The sequence below is a fragment of the Mauremys reevesii genome, linkage group 3 (genome assembly GCF_016161935.1).
Source record: "Mauremys reevesii isolate NIE-2019 linkage group 3, ASM1616193v1, whole genome shotgun sequence".
NCBI lineage: Eukaryota > Metazoa > Chordata > Testudines > Geoemydidae > Mauremys > Mauremys reevesii.
Window position 1 is genome coordinate 127,204,800 of NC_052625.1, and position 25,424 is coordinate 127,230,223.

Genomic DNA, 25,424 nt, shown 5'->3' on the forward strand with positions numbered 1-25,424 from the left:
TTATTTCTTATTCAGAACCTAATGAAGACAGTCACAAATATCCAGGACCCAATTTTCAAATGGAGCCCCTCTGTATTTAAACGCCACAACAACCGACACCTTGATATCTAAAACTAACATGGACACACAGAACCACTGAGATGACCATTCAGTGCTGGAGTAGAATGTCTTGACAAGGAGCCTACAGTTGAAAACTGAACCCTGAAACTATTTTTCTATCTAACTACATTTTTAGTATCTGTCTTTTTAAATTAAGTAATTAATAGTTATTAGGATCCAGATCTTCTACTCATGAAGGAATAGAAGACTGTTTTCTATACACACTTAAATGCCATGACTCAAAGTTTAATATTTATTGTTCACTCTCACATCAGAATGCAGAAGGTTCCACAGCACAAATATTTGATCAAAGTAAGATATTCTTCTACAGACTAATTCAATCTATATATCTAGGCAAAAACCTGGAGCATTTAGAATTCATCTGACATCACAGGAACACTTTGATTCACATTGTGATTCACGTATAAACAAACTGAGTTGCATTTAATGTTACTGAACACTGTTTTAAAGAGAAAATCTTGTTCTCTCTTTGACGAGAATGTGCTAGTTTGTGATTACATTTATAAAATTTAAAACTAAACATTAACTACTAGCGGGTCACATGCTTCATTGCTCATGTAAGCTGAGTGCTGTGATATCCAACCTTTTAAGTGCAAATGGGTGGAAGGACCATCTGGGAAGGTTTCTGAGGGGCAGAATTTAAGGGCTTGTCTAGATAGAGAGTTAGTGTGCAGCATGCTGGGGTGTAAATCCGCAGCCGACTAGCATGCCGCACACTAACCAGCTGCATGGACTCTGCAGCTGCATAATAAAAATTTCCTAGTGTGCCTTGACCTGCTCTGGGAGTAGGAAACTTTTGGTGCACAGTAGCAGGGTCCACATTGCCACTTAGTGCACAGCATGCTAAAGTGCTGTAGATTTAGATCCCAGCTTGCTGTGCACTAACTCTCCATCTAGACAAGCCCTTATCTTAGCTGCTCCCAGAAACTAAGATAGCTGTGGAAGCTGGGCTTGGAAGAGTTGTGATAGTACACATTCCCCATTAGAATAGAATAGATAAAGTCTCTCCCAGCTAGCAAACTCCATAAAAACAACAGACATTTGCCAAGAGCCCATTGAAAGGGGCCTCTCCTTGTCATCTGTAAAGAAATCAGGCGTGGACAAGAACGCTCCAGGTAGGTTTGCATAGGAGTAAAATTGCTGTGAAAGTGTCCTGACGGAAAAACATGCACACTTCATACCTTTTGTAGGCACAGCTCATTGCACACACTAGGGGCTTCATACATCCCTCTATTCTCCCTCTACAGGCTCCCCGTGTGCCACCCTCCCATCCTCCTCTATTTCAGGGACTCCCTGCAACTCCCACCCCCAGGCCAGGGGCTCTCTGTGCCCCCTCCCCATTAGTATTTCTTTTCATTCTGCCTGGGAGATAGTTTAAAATGTTAATGCCCTGGATGACCTGAGATGGGTGGGCAGTATTATTATACTGGAAGGTGTTGATGGCTGCCATGAACCAGTTCTTTGATCAATAGACAATTAGAGAAGCGGTTGCAGGTGTCAGTCTGTTCACCTGATGCAAATGGCTCTCCCATTCCCTCTTCTGGATTTTCAATTTTTATCAATATCAATATGGTTCTGCCTAATGGCACCTAGAACAATCCCTGAATGTTAGAATGGATTGGATGCAGTGTTCAAAAGTTAGTGTCACATACAGAGAATTATCATCAAGCTGAATGTAGAACCTTGCTTCAGTCAGCCAGCCAGCAAATTTGCAGCTTCTGATAAAAGACTGTATTTTGCCTTTCTCAACTTTTAAACAAATATCCCGTGTGCTCACTAAGAGTGAACTTTGCAAACACCTGCCTTTACATTTCATAGTAATACACTATACACCAGGGGTCAGCAACCTTTCAGAAGTGGTGTGCCAAGTCTTCCTTTATTCATTCTAATTTAAAGGTTTCGCGTGCCAGTAATACATTTTAACGTTTTTAGAAGGTCTCTTTCTATAAGTCTATAACAGAAAACTAAACTATTGTTGTATGTAAAGTAAATAAGGTTTTTTAAATGTTTAAGAAGCTTCATTTAAAATTAAAATACAGAGCCCCCTGGACCTAGGCAGTGTGAGTGCCACTGAAAATCAGCTCGTGTGCTGCCTTTGGCACATGTGCCATAGGTTGCCTACCCCTGCTATACATGTTAATGACTGACGTGCCACTTTTAGGCAAGAGTCTTCACCATAAACCCTGTATATAGCAGACTAGTTATTTAGATATGATTTTACTTTGGATACAAATCAGAAATTACAACTAAATGCTTTATATATTTTTTTCCCCTCTATCTGATTTGGACATTTATAGAACATTAAAATTGGGTTAATGGCTTGAGACAAATCTACAAAAGCAAAGAAATTCACAGCTGAGCGCTGGAAAGACCCCGATACAAAGTTAAACATCCTGGGAAGCCCCAGTTACAGCTGCCCACTGGTTACAATCTCCACAGCACCACAAGCTACGGCCCTGTCCCTGACATGCTGCTCCTGTCCCCAGCTCCGACGCAACTTGAGAGGGGGTCCTCGGAGGGCAGCCTTACATGAGTGTTCCGCAGTGCATGTACCAGGGGAATAATCCCCAACCATATACAGGCCTTAAAGACCCCCTTTATGCTGCTCTGGCCCTTTTATCCAGTGTATATGACATGAAGCAGATGTGAGGCCTTCACCCCTAATATTTTAAAGTGAACTATAAAGAATAAAAATGCATTTGTTTTCTTTGATTCTTTGCGCTATATAAAAAGAAGCTCAAATGATTCTTTAAAATTTGTTTGTTTTTGGATAAAAAAATATAGGCCTTACTTCCCTGTTTTTGCTCAAGAACTCTAACGAGTGGGGAATGTTGACATAACATGAGGGGCTGGAAAGCATAGTTTTTGTACCACTTCAACTATATCAGTTTAGAACCAACACAGTTAAAGTGGTCTTGTGGGTGGATTGGTTTCTAAATAGATTACTGCTTAAATGATACAAAACATATATGTAGGAAAGCCCCACGTAAGCCTACAGTAGGATAGTTATTGCTCAGTAGGTTAGGTAATATAGGTAATAATTGGAGATATACCAATCTCCTAGAACTAGAAGGGACCTTGAAAGGTCATCGAGTCCAGCCCCCTGCCTTCACTAGCAGGACCAGTTTTTGCCCCAGATTCCTAAGTGGCCTCCTCAAGGATTGAACTCACAACCCTGGGTTTAGCAGGCCAATGCTCAAACCACTGAGCTATCCCTCCCCCCCAGGTTGAAACCTGAACTGCAGCGTCCGCAGCTCTCAATTGACTGGTGAGGGGATAAGTCAAACTAATAACATTTTGTGTTTGCTGGGATGGAAGCAGGTGTCCCTTATTTCCTAACTCGCTCAAACTCCTGTCAAACAGTTGGTGTTCAGGGAGATCTAATCCTACCCCCACCACAAAATCCAGTGAATTCTCACCAGCAGCAGGAAGCTGGTCAGACAGTAGGCAAGGTGATTTAGCCCTCTGGCTAATCCCAAAAACCCACCTCTTCCCAGGCTTCAAAGCCCAACAAGTCTCTCCTGCTCCTGGGCTTCACTGTAGACCTTCTCAGCTCTTAGTCTCCACACTGAGCAGGCAGCCCATCTAGGAGTCATCCTGCTCCAGGGTCTCCTGCAGGAGCCTTCCTGCTCCCTGAAACATTTCTTATCACCTAGCAAGGTCAGTTCCTAGTCAACTGACTCCTTGTTAGATTACTTCACTCACTGCCCTCACCTAGGGAAGCTAGCTAAAACTAGTACAGGGTGATCTGAGCCCTCAACCCTCTTAAAGGTCCAGCTCACCCTGTGCCAGCTGGAATAAAACTCTCTGAAAGGCTCAGTAGCCATCCTCACTTAGGTGAGGCACAAGATGCACCAGGATGGGACAGAGTACCCAGACAGGACTTTGTCAGGAAAGCGTGAAGGGCCATTAACTACACTTGAAAGAATGAGGGTCTTGCTTATCTGGAGTCTAAGTTTATAACCATATGTTTTAGGTGTTGAGCAGTGATAACATTTCAAAGAAATTTCTGAAGAATTCACAAGCTGTGCACTGATGAGAAAGTAGTCAAGATAGAGGTCTACATGAATCTTCTGGCAAAAAAGAGAACTACCAACATCACTAGGACCTTGCTAAAGATCATGGGACAGAGGCCAGGTCAAAAGAAAGTGTCAAGAATTTTAGTCCAGGCTAGACAATCAAAGATTAAGACAGTAAACTGTGGGAAAGAAAGGAAAAGTGGAGGAAAAAAAGGAGCCTGAATTTTATGGTACAGTACTTGGCAATGGCTGGAATGAAAGGAGAGGTCAAAGGTTTGAGCCTAATGCTGCAGTCTGATGTGCTGGAGACAGCCTGCTTTGCAAGATGAGTAAATATGGTCACTTATATTTCCTGAGTTCAGTAACTCAATCACAAGACCAGCCCTTCCCTCTGGCCTGTATGTGAGCTTCATTAACACTTAAATATTTTAACAACCTCTTACAAAAAAGGAGATGCTTATTTCATCCAGTTTAGGGGAGTAGCGACAGAGGAAAATTCAGTGATTGAGTTACTATTCTCTCTTTTGCACTTGGGAGCCTGCAATATCAGTGAAGAATAAATCAGAAAAATACTTTTCTTTTTAGAATTCCTTGTTTAGGGGCTCTCTGCCCTTCCTTTCATCCTCCTTTGTCCTGCGAAACACAGAAATATGGAGAGGAAGAAAAAACGATTAGGAAAATAGGTAGATTCTCGCTATATCTATATATCTCTCCTGAGATTATCTGTAAATAATCTGTCAGTCTCTGTACAGTACAGAGTGGCATTCTATTTTAAAATACCGAGTGAAAAAGAGGAAGTACGCAAATGAAGTGAGAAAAATTACTTATCCATAAAATTATCTTTAAAATACAGTGACACCAAAACACGTGGGTCAACAGAATACTGAATAGGAAATACAGTGTTGTGTGGCAAAGCTATCAGTAAGTTTGAGAACATGAGAGATATCTATGTATTATAGTTACCAGAGCCACCTGTCTAGTGGTTACATTCACTCATCTTCCATTTACTAAGCATACAGCAGAATCAAGAGACCATTCATCTGCTTTTCCTACCATAAATCCAACATTAAAAGTAAATGTAGATGATCATTTCAAGGATATATAATCAATTATCTTCTTCTGCCTCTTAACAACAGAAGAAAGCTTAGCAACTGGCAGGACTCTAATTCACTCAAAGATGACAAGTTCAATAATAATCTTATCTTCAGTGTAACTATGCTGCAGTGATAATATGCAATGTTTACTCAGCAAACATAAAAATGATTTTGTTTTCTGATCTCCAAGAAATGGAGCACTGTACTAATAAACCTATTAAAAATGCAAAGTACTGAAGAAATCCAAGATTGTATGAAAAATTAAGTAAAATCATTTAAGGCAACTAGGTTGTAATTTTAATGAAGTATTGATATAAAACTCATTGATTTGTTCTTACCGCTATTCTTTAAAGTGGTGCTGTCACATTAGAAAAAGTTTTTGAAATGTCTTATCTAGATTATTATTAGAAAAAAGTCTACAGGATTTAGACGCAGCCTGGACATCAGGATCTTGAGAGAGGTCCAAGTTGAAGATAACATGTAGATTACAGGTTTCAGTGACATGCACGACGGTGGCCTTGTCCATAGTTACTGAGAAAGGAGCTAGCAGAGAAGACTTGATGAGGCGTAAGTAGATTAAGTTTTGTTTAATCATGTTGATCTTGAGCGGACATCTGGACATCCCCAAGATGATGTCAGAGAGACAGAGATCTTAGCTAGAACAGGAGACGACGGATCTGGAGCACAGAGTTAGATCTGTGAGCCATCAGCATAGAGATGGCAGTTGAATTTGTGTTTCCAGATGAGATTACACAGATAAAATGTAGATGGAGAAGAGAAAGGCATTAAGGACAGAGCCCTGTGGAATCCCCACAGAACAGTTGGAGGGGATACGCTACCATGATGAAGCACTTAGAGCAGTAGAATTAGGAGGCTGGAGTCACTTGAAGCCAAGGGTAGACAAGATTTCAAGAAAAGTGTGGTCAACTGTGTTGAAGGCAGCTGACAGGTCATGGAGAATGAGGATGGAGTTCTGGTTCTGAGTTCTGGCTAAGAAGAGGTTATTAGAGACTTAGGCAAGAGACTTAGCTAGCTTCTTAACAAAAAAAAAACAGGAAAAAAACCCCAAGAAAACAGATCCTCATATGCAGTTACACTATTGTCTGGCTATCTGAAAGGAGGACAGGAGACACTGGATATGGTTTAATCAGGCTGCAACTTTATTATTAGATATCTGGGACTACCTGGCAGATAAAAGTATACAGTGCAGGTAGCTCCATGATAATTTCAATTATCTATCCAGCGGCTTCTGCCAGTCCCCATCCCTTTTTCCATCCTGGTCCCCCATACCTTATCCCTCCCCCTCAAAGGAGGGGGAAGGGGGGCTATAAGGAAGGGGATTGGCCCCCTGCCATACCAGTCACAGAAGCCCCAGCTCCCCTCCCCCCGTCCCCGGGTTCCATTCCAATAACAAACACCTGCCTTTTAACTCCTTTACCAAGCCATTTATCTGGTCACTCTGTCCCTTCCCTATGGAACACCTGCACTGGACATCTGCCCCACACTTACATAATAAGTTGGGACATCATAGCCTAACTCCCCATACTCACGATAACAAAACCTCCCCTGAACCCACCCTCCTTAATTATATATTGCATTTGTCTTTCCAGAAGACTCCATTTGTAGAAGAAGGTTGATCATTTATCTCATCTTATACTGCTCTAAATACCATATTTGCCTTTCAAAATAATTCATATTACCTTCATTCTCCAACTTCCCAAACACTATCAAGTACAACAAGTTTGTGAGTATTTCCCTTTGGATGCAAGAAAAAAAAAGAACGTCTTCAGAATTGCTTTGATCATGGCACTATATTAGAACTTCATCTCTCTGAGAATATTTTTATGGTCTAACGACACATCAGCTTTATTTTACTTCACGTTAGTTAAGCTCACCGCAATAACAGACTTTTGAGAGCCATCTCTCTCACAATCTGTTGCTTATAAACCTAATAAAATCTGACACTTGGATGCTCTTGCTATTTCAACTGTATGCTCTAGGAGGTTAGTATCCCCTGCACAAAAATCCCTCCTGTCTCAAACCTGCAACTCAACAGTAGAACACAAAAAGGAAACTACCTTCTTCTGGAAGTGAAGAGAAATAACTTCTGAAGAATGGATACAGTCAACATTTCCCTCAAAAAAAATGCAATTAAAATTGGATAAAATGAGATTTATTGTAAAAAAAAGTGCAGCAGAGAAAACATAGAAAATAAAAGACTATTTGCTTAAAGTGATACTACGTAAGGGCATTTATTACAAAAATGCCCCCCTCACTTCAGGTTAGGGGAGGTCTGATAGGCTCAACTCTAGGGTCTTGAGAGAAGGGAGGATGGAAAGGCTGCTCTGAGGGCTTTCCTGGTCCTGTTGTCCAGAACATATGTGGAGATTGTACCTATAGGGGGTGAGGAAGAGTAGGAGAATTATCTGCCTCTTTCCAGGAGAAGCTACCATGCATGGGGGAATACTGTCTCATATTAACCTACCCTTTTCAGAGCTCCATAGTATAGGGAATACGTTTATTCTCTGAAAGAATGGAATGACTCATATTTAGCCTGTGATCCACTATGACCCCCAGATCCCTTTCTGAAGTACACCTTCCTACGTCATTTCCCATTTTTTGTGTGTGCAACTGATTGTTCTTTCCTAAGTAGAGTACTTTGCTTTTGTCCTTATTGATTTTCATGCTACTTATTTCAGTCCATTTCTCCAGTTTGTCCAGATCATTTTGAATTTTAATCCTATCCTCCAAAGCACTTGCAATCCCCTCCAAGCTTGGCATCGTCCGCAAACTTAAGTGTATTCCCTATGCCATTATCTAAATCATCAATGAAGATATTAACACAACCAAAACTGATCTGTGCAGAACCCCACTTGATATGCCCTTCCAGCTTGACTGTGAACCACTGATAACTCTCTGGGAACTGCTTTCCAACCACTTTTGTACCCACCTCATAGTAGCTCCAACTAGGTTGTATTTCCCTAGTTTTTTATGAGAAGGTCATGTGAGACAGTATAAAAAGCCTTACTAAGGTCAAGCTACACCACATCGATCTCTTCCCCCTTATCCACAAGGCTTGTTATCCTGTCAAAGAAAACTATTAGGTTGGTCTAACATGATTTGTTCTTGATTAATCCATGCGGTTAATTATCATTTTATCTTCTAGGTCTTTGCACATTGATTGCTTAATTATTTGCTCCATTATCTTTTCATGGAGAATACCATCTCAGCAGCACCTTCTCATATACCAAAGGGGCACTCTCGCTTAAGCACTGCAGCTGAAAGCAACTGTTGCCATGTGGCATGTTCTTCTGTAATCTCAGTGGCCTCAAAGTTTTCTTGAACTGTGATCATGCTTTTCCAGAGCAATCTACAGAGGCCAAAAGATAAATCTCTTTCTCAAGTGTCATATGATGAAGTGTTGCCAGCTATTGTGAGTTCTGAGGTATTTGGGCTTTCTCAAAGCCCCAGCTCCTGGACTCAAGTAATCACATGACAATCTCAACTTTCCTTCGAAAACAAAAACCTTATTTCTAGCCCTCCTGGTTGCAAAGAAAAGCTTGAAAGTAAAATATCAGAATACAAAATGTGCTATTTTAAAAATCTCATGATTTTTAAGCCAGCATCAAGACTTTTGGGGCCTCACATTTTTTGAATATTTGTGGTAGCAATAATGAAGAGGATAGTTTGTAGTTATTTTAATTTTTTACGGTGTCCTAAAGTTTCCGAATATTTCAAATCTCAAATTTCATTCTCACCAAAACATAGCCTTTGCAACTACTGTCATCTTTACTAAATCTTTATTTAGTATTTTAAAAACCCATTTATAATTTAAAAAAAAATATATATATATATACACAAGTTCATGCATTGGCATACAAGGTTTTTTGTTGATCTACTTAAAGATGTCTGAAGTATTTTGTTAAAGTAAGTGTTTTACTGGTCACTTAGATGTGAGTTAATAAATACAACAATATTAGGTCTTCATATTATTCAGTCTTATGAAACAAGTGACCCATAGTTTATTGGTTATAACTGCACTGCTAGCATACAACAAAGCTGAATACCATTTTGGACAAAATATTATTCTGTGCTGAGTGAAACCTTGTTATGGTCGAGTTAAAACTCCACTGAGATTGACATGTGTGAACTCATCCTTCAATTAACATAATTATAAGCAAAAGCTCCCACTTGAGGAAAAAAAGGTGTATGTGAACTAGCTTTTGGCTCAGTAATGTTTTGGGAAGGGGTGTGTGTGGCGGGGAGGGGGAAGAGAACACACAAAAACTGAGGACAGACAAGAACAGAGAGAGAGAGGGAGAGGGCAAGAGAGCCAAGAGGAGCCTGTAAGCACAGCATGACCCTGGAAAAAGCTAGGAGAGAGCTTCTGGGTCTGGTGTTGGCTAAAGAGATTTGGGGACTGTAAGCTCAGAAACTGTTCCTTTTTGTTCTTGGTTCTTTCGGCATTCAGAGACACAGGGCTTTGTACATTCTTTGTAAATAAATATGACTGCATCAAAGAAATCCCGGACTCCATCAATTTCTACTTCCACCTGGAACATCCCAGGGTCCAAAACTTTGACAAGCCACTCAGGCCGAAAAGGAGCAACAACACTTTAAATGTAAAATCTTGCTGTCAGCAAGCCAGCCACTGCACAAGGCTCTTCCTAAATTTAAAAGCAAGCTCCAGTTCTTCATCTCAAGATACACCAGGGGGCTGCACCCCATTTTACAAGTGGAGCAAGTGTGGGGAACTCTGTTATACAAAATCAAAAAAATTTACAAGTCAACTTACAAACCTGTAACCCCGCCCCGCCGCCTTCCCCCGCAAGGTAGTCATAAACATTTAATGCAATTAAAATGACCTTTATATGTATGTACTGTTCTTATTTTTAATCTTTGTTCAGGGTTCTCTCTTAACTTGTAACAATGTCTGTCTCTGTATGTACAAATAAATGCAAATAAATTAATAAAAAATGTACATAACTGGCCACTATAGCACCATATCTTTAAAGCTGTTTGTCAGTCTTCTCAGTACTGTAAATAAACCCCCTTCAGTATTGTCTGTGCTTGCCTAATTCTTGGGGGGAAAAAATCTTCTTGCCTAACAATAGTCTACTGTAAAATTTCAGTCTTCTTATAGAATCATAGAAATGTAGGGCTGGAAGGGCTCTCAAGAGGTCGTCAAGTCCAGCCCCCTGTGCTGAGGCAGGACCAAGTAAACCTGGACTATCACTGACAGGTGTTTGTCCAACCTGTTCTTAAAAACAATCAATGATGGGGATTCCACAACCTCCCTTGGAAGCCTATTCTAGAACTTAACTACCCTTACAGTTACAAAGTTTTTCCTAATATCTAAGCTAAATCACTCTTATTGCAGATTAAGCCCATTACTTCTTGTCTTATCTTCAGTGGACATGGAGAACAATTGATCACAGTCCACTTTATAACAGCCCTTAACATATCTGAAGACTTATCAGATCCCCTCTGTCTTCTTTTCTTAAGAATAAACATGCCCAGTTTTTTTAACCTTTCCTCATAGGTCAGCTTTGTAAGCCTTTTATCATTTCTGTTGCTCTCCTCTGGGCTCTCTCTAATTTATCTACATCTTTCCTGAAGTGTGGCACCCAGAATTGGACACAGTACTCCAGCTGAGGCCTCACCAGTGCCGAGCAGAGCAGGACAATTACATTCTGTGTCTTACATTCAACACTCCTGTTAATATAGCCCGGAATGATATTAGCTTTTTTCACAACTGCACTGTATTGGATGGTGTATGGATGGTGTGTGGCTGGCTGAGGGAGCTGCAGGATCTCGGACAGGGCAGTGATGGCAGATGCTGGAGAGAGAGAGAAGGAGCTCTGGGCTGGTTGCTAAGACTCCATCAGGAAAAGGTCCTGAAGTAAGGGTGAAGATGGTGCAGAGAGGAGTATAAAAATATTGCTCGAGCATACAGGGGTGTAATCAGAAAGGCCAAACCACAATTGGAGTTGCAGCTAACAAGGAATGAGAAGGGTAACAACCAAGTGACAGATGATGTGGAAAAAGCTGAAGTACTCAATGTTTTTTTTGCCTCGGTCTTCACAGACAAGGTCAGCTCCCAGACTGCTGCACTGGGCAGCAAACTATGGGGAGGAGGTTAGCAGCCCTCAGTGGTGAAAGAACAGGTTAAGGACTATTTAGAAAAGCTGGACATGCACAAGTCCATGGGGATGGATCTAATGCATCCGAGGGTGCTTAGGGAGTTGGCTGATGTGATTGCAGGGCCATTAGTGATCAACTGCTTGATGTTTAGTTGGCAGCTGGCATCGAGCGGAGAGCCCCAGGGGTCTGTCCTGGGGCCAGTTTTGTTCAACATCTTCATTAATGATCTGGATGATGGGATGTATGCACCTTCAGCAAGTTTGCAGATGACACTAGGCTGGGGGAACATGCTGGAAGGTAGGAATAGAGTCCAGAGTGACCTAGACAAATTGAAGGATTGAGCCAAAAGAAATCTGATGAGGTTCAACAAGGACAAGTGCAGAGTCCTGCACTTAGGACAGAAGAACCCCATGCATTGCTACAGACTGGGGACTGACTGGCTAAGCGGCAGTTCTGCAGAAAAGGACCTGGGGATTACAGTGGATGAGAAGCTGGATACGAGTCAGTGTGCCCTTGTTGCCAAGAAGGCTAATGGCATATTGGGCTACATTAGTAGAAGGGTTGCCAGCAGATCGAGGGAAGTGATTATTCTCCTCTATTCAGCACTGGTGAGGCCACATCTGGAGTACTGTGTCCAGTTTTGGGCCCCCACTACAGAAAGGATGTGGACAAATTGGAGAGAGTCCAGCAGAGGGCAATGAAAATGATTAGTGGGTTGGGGCACATGACTTATGAGGAGAGGCTGAGGGAACAGGGTTTATTTAGTCTGCAGAAGAGAAGTCTAAGGGGGGCGGGATTTGATAGCAACCTTCAACTACCTGAAGGGGGGGTTCTAAAGAGGATGGAGCTGTTCAAAGTGGTGGCCGATGACAGAACAAGGAGCAATGGTCTCAAGTTGCAGTGTGGGAGATCTGAATTGGATATTAGGAAAAACTATTTCACTAGGAGGGTGGTGAAGCACTAGAATGGGTTACCTAGGGAGGTGGTGGAATCTCAATCTTTAGAGGTTTTTAAGGCCTGACTTGATAAAGCCCTGGCTGGGATGATTTAGTTGGTGTTAGTCCTGTGTTGAGCAGGGGGTTGGACTAGATGACCTCCTGAGGTCTCTTCCAACCCTAATCTTCTATGATTCTATGCACGCCGCAGGGAAGTGGCACAGGGAATTAGAGCAGTGGCATGGCTTCGATGGGCTGGGACCTGGACTAGTGGGCAGGCCTGGGTCCCCCCACCACCTATTAGCCTAGGGAAAGTGGCCTGGACTTTGAGGCATCCCAGAAGGGGAACTGAACCCTTTAGTGGCCCAGCATGAGAGCTGAGGCCTGAAACGCCTAGAGACGGCGAGGACATTGCCTCCAGGGGGAAGCCCTGTAATACAGCTTGACCCTAGGGCTGAGACCATTGATAGACTACAGGACTAATTGAGGACCTAAGCCTAGTGAGGGCTACAAGGAGACAAAGTGCAGGTCTGCATACACTCGACCATAGGGTGCTGACAAGAGGTGAATGCACCCCACTACAAACAGCAATTTTGTTATTTTTGAACAGATTTAATTTCCCTTGCAAATTCCTTCCTCCCACTTAATTTTTAACTTTTGCAATATCAAAGACAATTCTCTTGGTCCTGCTAGTGAAGGCAGGGGGCTGGACTCAATGACCTTTCAAGGTCCCTTCCAGTTCTAGGAGATAGGTATATCTCCTATTAAAATTGGGGGGGCGGGGGGAGAGATAGCTCAGTGGTTTGAGCATTGGCCTGCAAAACCCAGAGTTGTAAGTTCAATCCTTCAGGGGGCCATTAAGGGATTTGGGGATTGGTCCTGCTTTGAGCAGGGGGTTGGACTAGATGATCTCTTGAGGTCCCTTCCAACCCTAATAATTATGATTCTCTGAAGCTGAGTTTAGCATCTCTAGCTAGTTTTATTTCAAAGTTTAGAGGTGTCTCCCACTTCACCAGAGTTCTGCATTATCTTCTGAAGGCAAGAATGTGCAAAATAATTTTTTTTTAGCATCAAGGTAAATCAAGTGTCTATATGGGGAAAGGTCTTTAATACAAAGGTGGGCTGTCAGCATAAGTTTTCTTTATTTTTAAGAAAACGGAAGTGTGATGCTAGCAGATCAAGTGTCAGCTCCTGCCAAGACTGCAGGCATTAGTTAAGAACTGACATACTCACAGCTGGAAACCAGACCATTTCAAAATAGGTATTAGTCTTACAAGAATTATTTAATGTTTAGACTTGATGAAATACTTGTAAGTTGCTGCATGCACTAACCTCACTTGCAATGTCTGTATTCTATTCTATAAAGAAATATGTAAATTTTTGCTTTATAACTTTGAAAATGTTTGCTCTAAACTTGTGAAGCCAGATGGGAAGAGTGTTTCCCCTCCCCACCCATCCCAAAGAACTGTTAAAATTAGAGGGGCCATCAAGGATCATCACAATACACAGAATGATCCTATTGCACCCATGGTGAAGTATGTGCAGAAGGCCTCATCCCATTCCTTTGAATGCTGGAAGAGTTAAATAAAAATAGTTAATGTGAAGATTTTTCATCCTGTTGCTGTGTGAACTCTCACAGGGCCAGAGAAACTACACTGAAGTCAGAGATCCCTAGGGCTTATCCCCTGGGGCCCCCTGAAAGAGAATTTGAATTGACAGGTCTCTACAACTCGGTCACTCTTACGATTTAGATGATAATTCATTTGTATATCTATGTTTGCTTGCTTTAACCAATATGTAACTCTTTCTCTTTCCTAGTTACTAAACCTTTAGATAGTTTATTACAGGATTGGCTAGGGGTGTTGTCTTTGGTGTAAGACTTAGGGTACCAAGTGAACTGGGGTAAGTGACTGGTCTGGTGGGACTGGAAGCAACCTGAATGTGGTGTGATTTTTGGTTTATGTGACCATTTTATCACTAAGTCCAGTTTGTCTAGGTGACAAGATAGAGTGGAGAGTCTAAAGGGACTGATTGTGACTCCATGGTAAGATTGTTACAGTGATCTAGGAGCTCACATTTATTACTGGCTTGGTAAAATCTAATGATAGAATGTACCTCCAGTTTGAGGTATCTGCCCTGTTTTTGACACTGCCCTGAGGAAGGCACTCAGTCGTGAGCCACTCCAGACAGTGTGACAGAAAATAATATATTTTTAAATCAAACTGTTTTAATGAAGTATTCTAACAAACTGCATATTAATTACCCTTTTGAAAATAAGTTGGAAGCATTTAAAATTAATCTGTAGTTTAAGAATCTTTTGAAAACATCACTTTATCAATGTTGATAAATGCAAAGTAATGCACATTGGAAAACATAATCCCAACTATATATATAAAATGATGGGGTCTAAATTAGCTGTTACCACTCAAGAAAGATCTTGGAGTTATTGTGAATAGCTTTTGGAAAACATCCACTCAATGTGCAGCGGCAGTCAAAAAAGTAAACAGAATGTTGGGAATCATTAAGAAAGGGATAGACAATAAGACAGAAAATATCATATTGCCTCTATATAAATCCATGGTAAGCCCACATCTTGAATACTGTGCGCAGATGTGGTTGCCCCATCTCCAAAAAGATATATTGGAATTGGAAAAGGTTCAGAAAAGGGCAACAAAAATGATTAAGGGTATGGAACAGCTGCCATATGAGGAAAGATTAATAAGACTGGGACTTTTCTGCTTGGAAAAGAGACTATTAAGGGGGGATATGATAGAGGACCAAACAATTTTCAGATCCAAAAGAATATATTTGAAAATAGATTCGGATTTGAACACTCCTAATTGGAATACTGGTGGGCAGATATAGGATATTAATTAAAAATTCTAAAATACAACTTTCACAGAAAGCTGCAAATTCATTTAAATTAAATGAGATTTTATTTGTGGGATATATTATACAAGTGTCACTTGAGTGAGAAAAAGACTGCTAGATACATGTTTCGGTGGTTACAATCCACCCACGTCACAGCTACCCACTATGTTTCGGGGTTGAGCCCTGTATCGAATGCAAGTAATGGATGTTGACGAAAGAATAGGTAGAAAATATTTGTGGCATTCATGATATTTTGATATCAGACATTTATTCAATGATTTTTAAGTGTCCGACTTCAAAGAATTCCCTCACAAGAGGGAAACCACAGCAAGAACTGAACTAAAAGGAAAAAAAAAAAAGAAAAAATAAACAGTACTTACATATTTATAACCCCATCTAGATGATGTTTTGAACAAAGCTGCTGGCTGCTCTTGTCTTGTTTATGTTGATTCTGCCCTAACTGAACAAACCTATGAGTAGCAGTGGATAAAAGTATAAGTCATAAAGAGAGCAAGAACTATTTGCAATAACTTCAGTGAATTAATGAAAATGACAGTTCTGTACAATTTGGAGACTCATGCAGTTTCAGTAAGTCACACTGGGTACATTAAAGGACAGCTGGAACACTCACCTCACTTAACACAAAAGTGAGAGTCATGATGATCAATACACTTATCTTGGTCTAGTTTTTTGGTTTTTTAAAGTTGCTTTTAAAACTAAAGTTTGGGTACATTTTGGGCCCCTTTCACTTTAGCTAGGAGGAGGTCTTGCCCACTGGTAGGTTTTGCTTACTATTTCACAGGCAGCAGATGGGGCCATCAGAAAAAAGGAGACAGTCAGAGTTAACTGCTCTTTCCAATAGCATGAACTCCCCACAGAAGACCTCTAGGAGGAGAGAGAAAGAGGAGCACCTGGGTGTCACTATTGGAATTGGGTGGTAGAGCAGCTGTAGAGAGAAGCAAGCTAAATAGATGGGAAGTTGGCTCAAGTTCCATGCAGATAAGTCTGATTCTGACCTCTCTCCTACTTGACTTGCATAGCTGTGAAAAGCTGCCCTCTCATTTCACTGGTTTCAGCTATTTAATTGGATAATCCTTTGATCTGCCATCAGAAGGATATGCAATGTGTCTTCCTCCTCTATCCAGTCTATACTTTCAGAGTAGAGGATTTCCTCTGCTCTCACAAAGCTTGTGAAAAGGAACCGAGGACAGAAACACACATTTGGGTTCCCTCCAGGCAGCAGATGAAAGGGAAATCAGTAGAAGAGCTGAGAAGGATGAACCAGGCTAGTGGCTATGTAGGGAAAATGGGAGGGAACTCAGTAACTCCATTGCATATGGCAGACTTGAGCTCTTTAGCAACAGCATTCTCCCTGCCCCAGCCTCAGTAAATTTAAGTCATGATCTTATACTTGATTTTCTAAAAGGAGGCTTTTTAAAAAATAGTCAATATTGTCAAATAATATTAGGACCAATTATTTTTAAACTAAATTAAGAACATATCACATGAAGAGAGAGACTATAGTGAATTAAATTTCTCCTCACAATTCAGGGATGGTTCACAACATAATAAGTAATGTAATTAGCCAGTCATTACACATCATAAAGCAAATCTAAAGCTGCACAGCTGCATTTCAACGCATGGCTTATAGTCACTCACTTAACAAATATGTATGTCTAAGTTTTCATTATGAGGTGTAGTTTTCTACTGTCCAGTGCTCCATTAATTAATTCAAAAGCCTAAGCAGGTGTTTAAAACATTGATTTACCAGACTAGCATAATTGATTTGCACACCATGTGACTGGATAAGCAGTTGCTCTCTTGGCAACAGCATTACAGGCCTTTACAAATTAGAAGAGACTTCAATTTCAATCTAAGTTTCCCTGACTGCCTTCCTATTATTTTGCTTTTCTGACTATAATTTACTAACACAAAGGGCCCAGTTCAGGAAACCATTCCTACTCAGGACAGCACTTAAACTTAAGTAAGTGCTGAAGTCCATCTCTATTCATGACAAAACTTAAATATATGCTTAAAGACTTTTGCGAATTGGATCCAAAGTACTTCCTTATAATTTTGATACAGAGTAAGCTATATAGTTACTATTTCATCAAACCATGATATTGGAGTCTCAGTTAATTTGGCTTCAACCATCTCCTATCAAAACTATGAAGTATTTGTACAAGAAAATTATCATTTAAAATCTTCATGCCACTGTTATTATGAGTTACCCTCCTAGTTCGGTCATTTTTTCCCACTTTTCCACTAGTAGTCCGTATGCCAGATTTAATAATTGGTTCCAGTCTCAGATAAAAGCCAGCAGTTTTAAACCTTAAGATAGTTGCCTCCAATGAGACAGAAAATGCATAAGTAGCTTCTGAATGACCTGGCATATAGCAAAAAAGGTGTAAATATTTGAAGAAAAATGTTGAATATCAATCAAACATTTTTCCTGGAACAGTCACAGCCAAACAAGATTTTATATAAGAGGCATAGCTAACACTTGTGCCTCTCTGCAGAAGACAGAAACATAATAGTTTTCTTACCAAAAAAGGTTAATTTATGTAATTGTACTTGCATTTTATAGCAAATACTGTTTAACGGATCGGAAATTTAAATTATTTAAAAAAAATTCTCTGAAGTTGCAGAACTCTAATGTTGACATTTTATAAATTGGTGTAATTCAACATTTGAGAATAAATGTGAAAAACTGCAAACTATGTACTTGTAAATTAAAGAGCCACTTGTTCCTGGAAAAATGTTAACTGATATTTCACTACAAGTCCATTTGATTTAACTATCAAATTCTGCACTTGGAGGCATCTGCACAGCTCCACACTGAAGTTAAGAGAATTGAGTGCACACATACGAGAGATAAAGAGTTTGATTTTAAAGACACAGAATAATAAAATACTGCCAGCTTCAAGTTACCTCTAGTGCTAGTGCCAGTGCCATACCAGAACAATGTTTAAATAAATTCTCAAGAAGAAGGAGCAATTTCTCATACAGACTATTTAACTAGCTCCAATCATCACTTACTAATTATGACTGAGAATGTTCTTACCTTGTATATATTGTGAGGTCATCCTCTGAAGGAACATCTGAGAGGTTAATCCCATATATATCTTTCATGGACTGAACTATGTTCTGGGGGGAGGAAAAAACAACCCAAGTAAGTCTTTCAGAAATAGAATACTATGCTAATTTCCAAACAAAAGTTTATTGGATATAACTGAATTCTTTCTAAATCAGAAAAAAAGCATATTTTAATAAATGCAAATAAAACCAATAAAAAAAAGCCTCTCCTGTACTTCTTGTCAACCTTTCTAGGCTTATACTGAATCTTTTAAGAATAATTTTTTTTTAGATTATTCTTCATTTTATTTGTTCACTAAGAAAGGAAAATGTTACTGAAATAGACACAATATGATAGTATATGGTATAATCCATCAATCTGGAAAGAACCTGAGATTTCTTTTATTGCTAATATAAAATAATACAATATAAAAAGATTTGTATAAAAAATTCATATTTGTGGATATATAACAAGTTGAATGCTTTTATGATACTTTATTTATTTTTAGTTTAGGAAAGAAAACATTATACAAGTCATTTACAAAAACCTTTCACAATTTATCTTTAATCTTGCTCTATACTACGTCAAGAAAACCCCTAATTTTCTTTAGACTAAAATTATTTTAAATTTCCATTATAGTTTTAAAAAGTTACATGTTCATGAAATATATAGGTCCAGTGGAACAGGGTGCTGATGTGCATGTGCACGCTGATGTGCCCTATTTTAAGGTTAAACCCCTTAAAACTGATAAGGGTCATGTGACTGCAGGTTGCAAGCAGTGCCTATAAAACAGAGACAACCTATCCTTAATAGTGAAAGACCTAGAATCAGAGATGGACTAGGGAGAGTTGGATGTGTCCTGGCAAGGAAAGTATTTCTTTCCAATCAAGTCTTCTGTATTGTCCATTGTTAACAAAACCTGCCCCGAGGAAAGGGATTTGGAACCCGACTCAATCATTTAGATATTTTTTGGACTGCCCAGCTGGTGAATCGGCCACCAGTCTACATAAAGGTATAAATTAGGTATATATATAAAAAAATCACATTAGCAGATAACAGAGGATGTGTCAAATTCAAACAAAAGTCATTTACTTTTTTTTCAGAAAAGCCTTTTAATAAATATTACAACAAAGACAATACTAGAACAATTTTTATAATTACTAATTTTCTGTCTGCTTTGTGTTACCGTAAGATTTAAGAAAGTGTGATTAATTTTTGCAATTATAAAGAAGAATTTGACTTCTTTAGCACCTTCTCTCTAAAGATCAACATATTTTGTAAACTTTAATGAAGTAAATTTCACAACATGTGACCTAGATAAACATTAACCCTACTTTACACCTCTTATTAAGCCTGTAGCGTTTACAAGCATCACTGTAGCCAATGGAAGGTGACGTCCTTAAAATGTTAATGTTTAGAAACTGTCTAAATATGCATGCTCAAAGTTGCTAACAAACATTCATAACATTAAATATAATTTATTTTCTTCAAATTCAGTTTTTATTCACAGCAAAATTTATAAAAACAAGACATGTTTGAAGTTAGAATCATAGAATATCAGGGTTGGAAGGGACCTCAGGAGGTCATCTAGTCCAACCCCCTGCTCAAAGCAGGACCAATCCCCAACTAAATCATCCCAGCCAGGGCTTTGTCAAGCCTGACCTTAAAAACCTCTAAGGATTGAGATTCCACCACCTCCCTAGGTAACCCATTCCAATGCTTCATCACCCTCCTAGTGAAAAAGTTTTTCTTAATATCCAACCTAAACTTCCCCTCCCCCACTGCAACTTGAGACCATTACTCCTTGTTCTGTCATCTGGTACCACTGAAAACAGTCTAGATCAGGGGTGGCCAACCTTTGGCTCCGGAGCCACATGCGGCTCGTCATAGTTTAATATGTGGCTCCTTGCATAGGCACCAAGTCCAGGGCTGGAGCTACAGGGGCCAACTTTCCAGTGTGCTACAGGGTGCTCACTACTCAACCCCTGGCTCTTTCCCAGGCCCCAGGTCCTACCCCTGAGTCTGATGCACCGTGGCTCCTCCCCCCAACCTCCATCCCCCGAGCCTCCTGCACACCACAAAACAGCTGATCACAGCGGGCGAGAGGCGCAGGGATGGAATGTTAGGTGCTGATCGGTGGTGCTGCTGGTGGGTGGGGGGAGTAGCTAATGTGTTACTGTGGCCCTTTGGCAATGCACATTGGTAAATTTTGGCTCCTTCTCAGGCTCAGGTTGGCCACACCTGGTCTAGATCCATTCTCTTTGGAACCCTCTTTCAGGTAGTTGAAAGCAGCCATCAAATCCCCCCTCATTCTTCTCTTCTGCAGACTAAAACAATCCCAGCTCCCTCAGCCTCTCCACATAAGTCATGTGCTCCAGCCCCCTAATCATTTTTGTTGCCCTCCGTTAGACTCTTTCCAACTTTTCCACATCTTTCTCGTAGTGTGGGGCCCAAAACTGGACACAGTACTCCAGATGAGGCCTCACCAATGTTGAATAGAGGGGAATGATCACATCCCTCAATCTGCTGGCAATGCTCCTACTTATACAGCCCAAAATGCCATTAGCGTTCTTGGCAACAAGGGCACAGTGTTGACTCATATCCAGCTTCTCATCCACTGTAACCCCTAGGTCCTTTTCTGCAGAACTGCTGCCTAGCCACTCGATCCCTAGTCTGTAGCAGTGCATGGGATTCTTCCATCTTAAGTGCACTTGTCCTTTCTGAACCTCATCAGATTTCTTTTGGCCCAATCCTCTAATTTGTCTAGGTCCCTACCCTCCAGCATATCTACCACTCCTCCCAGTTTAGTGTAATCTGCAAACTTGCTGAGGGTGCAAGCCACGCCATCCTCCACATTATTAAGGAAGATACTGAACAAAACCGGCCCCAAGACCGACCCTTGGGGAACTCCGCTTGATACCAGCTGCCAACTGAACATGGAGCCATTGATCACTACCCATTGAGCCTGATGATCTAGCCAGCTTTCTATCCACCTTATATCCATTCATCCAGCCCATACTACTATAACTTGCTGGCAAGTTCCCAGCTTCTGACATTTGAATCATCTTGGTTCAACAATTTTTAGTTTTTTCCACATTTCCATAACTTAAAAAAGATTCAATTTTGATGATACTTAAAAAAATAAAATAAAAACGAAACGAAACCAAAAATCATTATGGGGTGAGATGAGACCAAGGCCGTGCAAAAAGAGGGGCAGAATGAAAGTAGGTATTACACACTAACTGTATAAAGCATTATCAGTATATACCAAATAGGTACATTAAAATGTTCACAATTCAAACTAGAAGTCTCTCTTTATGAATGCTAGCTACATTTAATTTGTTTTAATATAAAATTAATTAGTTCTACACTGTACTAAGGATCTACTAGATGCAGATATGCCAGATAAAAGGATTTATTTATTTGTAGAATAGATAGTGCTTAGGTAAGTTTACTTTATTTCTTCTGACTTTGCTACCATCGCTGCCTCATAACAAAGCCCAGAACACAAATATTTGATTGTCCTGTAATAACATTATTTACTCAAGAATGCACCGAAGTATCTGCAGAAAACAGAGATATTTTAAAAATTATAAACTACACTAACAACTAACGGACACTTTGATCAATGCCAAAGTCGTCCATTTTCCTAGTTTAGAAAACTTTGCATCTACACTGGAACATTAACGTTCCTTTTTAGTATAGGTACTATTCAAACGATAGGCATTTCTGCAAACAGAAAACAAAATTAAAAGACTGTTCTTTATGGAAGTTGAAATAAAATATACTTCTGTTACATTCCTGCGGTTTACAGGTTCTCAAAAATAAGTGTTTCTTGAATTAGATATTTTTAATCCTTTTCAGTCATAGCTAACTGCATAAATTATTTCCTACTACATTATTAGCTCAGCCTACATGTTTCAAAGCCTGCATTATAGCCTCTCTTTGGATACCTGAATGCTGGGACCCATGACAAATAATGGCTATTGCTGAAATGTTAATTCCAAAACACTCTCTTAAAAGCCCATATCTGATGCTCCAATTAACTCAAAACTAACCGCATTGTGTAATCTATTCTAAATGAAGATTAACTAGTGAATATACACAGGTTTGGTGTCTAACATACTCTTTTACATTTGATCTCTGCACAAAAAAAAAAAAGCATTATTACCTTTATATATAAAATATGCACCAAAGATAGTTTTGTGCTTTTGAGGTTTATAATGGTGGCCACAAATACTAACATAGCCCCAAGTTTTGCAATGGACTGTGAGCGGGCATACTGGGGCCCATGGGCAATCATTCACAGCAGTAGAAAAGTTACATAAATTAATAATTAAATTATCAGTATGTTTCAATAGACATAAGGGTACTAACAGAGCAAATGACGACTCAATATTGTTATTAACAATGAGAATAAATTAATTTAACGCTGGTTATAAACCAATACAGCTTAAAAACATCTTAAATAATATTTTGAATTCACATACACCTTTGATTAAAGCATCTCAAAATATTTTACAAAAATGTATTCAGGCTCAGTAAGAGGGAGGGAAGGATTATATCCATTTTATAGATGGACAAAATGAAGTGAAATCACTTGCCCAGATTGCACAGCACCTCATGAACAAGAGTCGGTGACAGTGCTCAAGAGTCGTGACTCCTGGTTCCTTTCTACAACCACTGTAAAACCCCCTTTTTCATTGGTCTAAGACACTGACTCCATTATTCTGAGAGACATCCAACATTAACATCACAGTATTTCAGAATTATTGCGTCAAACAACACAAGCTGAGCTTGGGAAAATTTAAGCCCTGTACATGTGGCTAACATTCATATATGAGAAGTCAGTCACAGTCTATAAAACAATCTTGAGGTCACTGATGTATTGTTGAAAACTGTTCTGGAAAAGAAGTAATTTTAATCTTCATTGTTATCAAGCAACACACTTTTAGCCAAGTGTAGGATATTTTGGCCTATAATCATGTAGGCATTAAACAGAAACTTACTAAAAATACAACAAATTAAAGTTTATGTTAATGGATTTAACAAGTAGCTTGACTTTGAGCTTTGATAGAGTAAAATAACCATACACGCTGTTTGCCAGTGTCCCAGCAGAGTGACAGTTCTGTAATTTCTTACTTAGACCATGAGGTCCTGGAAGCCTTGAGAAAATGTAAGCATGAGATGTATGAGTGAGAGAAAATAACTTTCCTGAGTCAGAGGACAATGGTTCATAAGTTACTACCAGGAAAGTATAGGCTCTAATAGTCAAGAAGAAGCTATTTCAGAGTCTTGACTGTTCACCCAGACAGAGGTAGTTCAGATCATTTTGGTGGAGTCATTGTCTCCTGTTATTCCCCTATTATATACATACTTGGGAAACTCAAGAAAGAACTAAAATGTGAAGTTGCGGAACTATTAACTAAGGTTTGTAACCTGTCCTTTAAATCAGCTTCGGTACCCAATGACTGGAAGTTAGCTAATGTAACACCAATATTTTAAAAGGGCTCTAGAGGTGATCCCGGGAATTACAGACTGGTAAGTCTAACGTCGGTACCAGGCAAATTAGTCGAAACAATAGTAAAGTATAAAATTGTCAGACACATAGAAAAACAAACTGTTGAGCAATAGTCAACATGGTTTCTGTAAAGGGAAATTGTGTCTTACTAATCTATTAGAGTTCTTTGAAGGGGTCAACAAACATGTGGACAAGGGGAATCCAGTGGACATAGTGTACTTAGATTTCCAGAAAGCCTTTGACAAGGTCCCTCACCAAAGGCTCTTATGTAAATTAAGCTGTCACGGGATAAAAGGGAAGGTCCTTTCATGGACTGAGAACTGGTTAAAAGACAGGGAACAAAGGGGAGGAATAAATGGTAAATTCTCAGAATGGAGAGGGATAACTAGTGGTGTTCCCCAAGGGTCAGTCCTCGGACCAATCCTATTCAACTTATTCATAAATGATCTGGAGAAAGGGGTAAACAGTGAGGTGGCAAAGTTTGCAGATGATACTAAACTGCTCAAGATAGTTAAGACCAAAGCAGACTGTGACGAACTTCAAAAACATCTCACAAAAATAAGTGATTGGGCAACAAAATGGCAAATGAAATTTAATGTGGATAAATGTAAAGTAATGCTCATTGGAAAAAATAACCTCAACTATACATACAATCACATTGCAATCAAATCGGAAGTGAAGAGGGTCACTGCTGGATACTAGAGTATCAAGAAGTGCAGATGTAGGTGGTGACCATCATCTTGTATTGAGCAAGCTTCAGATAAAATTGAGAAAGACGAAGAAAGTTTATGGGCAACACATTTTCGACTCAAGGAGGTTGGAAGAACCGCCGGTAAAGGCACAGTTCATGTTGGAGCTCTCGAAAAAGTTTCAACTTCTAAATGACTTGCGAACTGGTAATATAAACACTTTTTGTGACAACGTCGAGAAGGCATATGTAGAGACCAGCAAGACAGTGCTTGGCTACAAGAGAAGAGAGCGGAAAGTATGGATTTCAGATCATACATGGAAACTCATTGAGGAGAGGAAGACAGCAAAACTACGCATGCTAACTGGAAGGGATGAACAACAGAAAGCTGCGAACAAAGAATATAGGGAGAAAAACAAGGCTGTGAAGAGAAGTGCCCGAAAAGACAAAAGGGATTATATTACCAGACTGTCAAGAGAGGCACAGTCAGCAGCCACGCGGGGCAACACAAGAACTGTGTATAGAATCACGAGGACTTTGACAGGAGGGTTCAGCAATAGGTCAACAGCGGTTAGAGGAAAGAATGGGAGAATATTGATAGAAGAGAAAGAACAAATCAATTGATGGGCAGAGCATTTTAGAGAGACTTTAAATAGATCAAATCCTGAAGAGGTAGTTGAAATAGAGGAAACGAGTTTTCAGATGGAGGTAGAACGTGGGCCTATCATAGAGCGAGAGATAGAAGAGGCTATTAGACAAACAAAAGCAAACAGGGCACCAGGTAAAGATAGAATAACCGCAGAAATGCTAAAAGTCGACCTGAATATGAGTGCCGGGATTCTAAAGGAGCTATTCAACAAGGTGTGGGAAGAAGAGAAGGTACTTGAAGCATGGAAGAAAGGTATCATCGTGAAATTACCAAAGAAGGGTGATTTGTCTTTGTGTGGTAATTGGAG

The 25,424-nt window shown here is 39.8% G+C and overlaps 1 protein-coding gene across 2 annotated transcripts in view; it reads right to left on the reverse strand.

Moving 5' to 3' along the window:
* Positions 1 to 25,424, reverse strand: part of FIG4 (FIG4 phosphoinositide 5-phosphatase) — a 163,682-nt gene that overhangs the window by 12,890 nt on the left and 125,368 nt on the right. Inside the window, exons 21-22 of one of the 2 annotated variants that reach the window (XM_039529156.1) lie at positions 18,248 to 18,330; positions 15,564 to 15,653 (exon numbers count right to left, since the gene is read on the reverse strand). In XM_039529156.1, coding sequence (XP_039385090.1) covers positions 15,564 to 15,653; positions 18,248 to 18,330 — 173 coding nt within the window. Of the gene's footprint in view, positions 1 to 15,563; positions 15,654 to 18,247; positions 18,331 to 25,424 lie in introns of those variants that run through there. The other variant, XR_005595880.1, reaches the window with a different exon arrangement.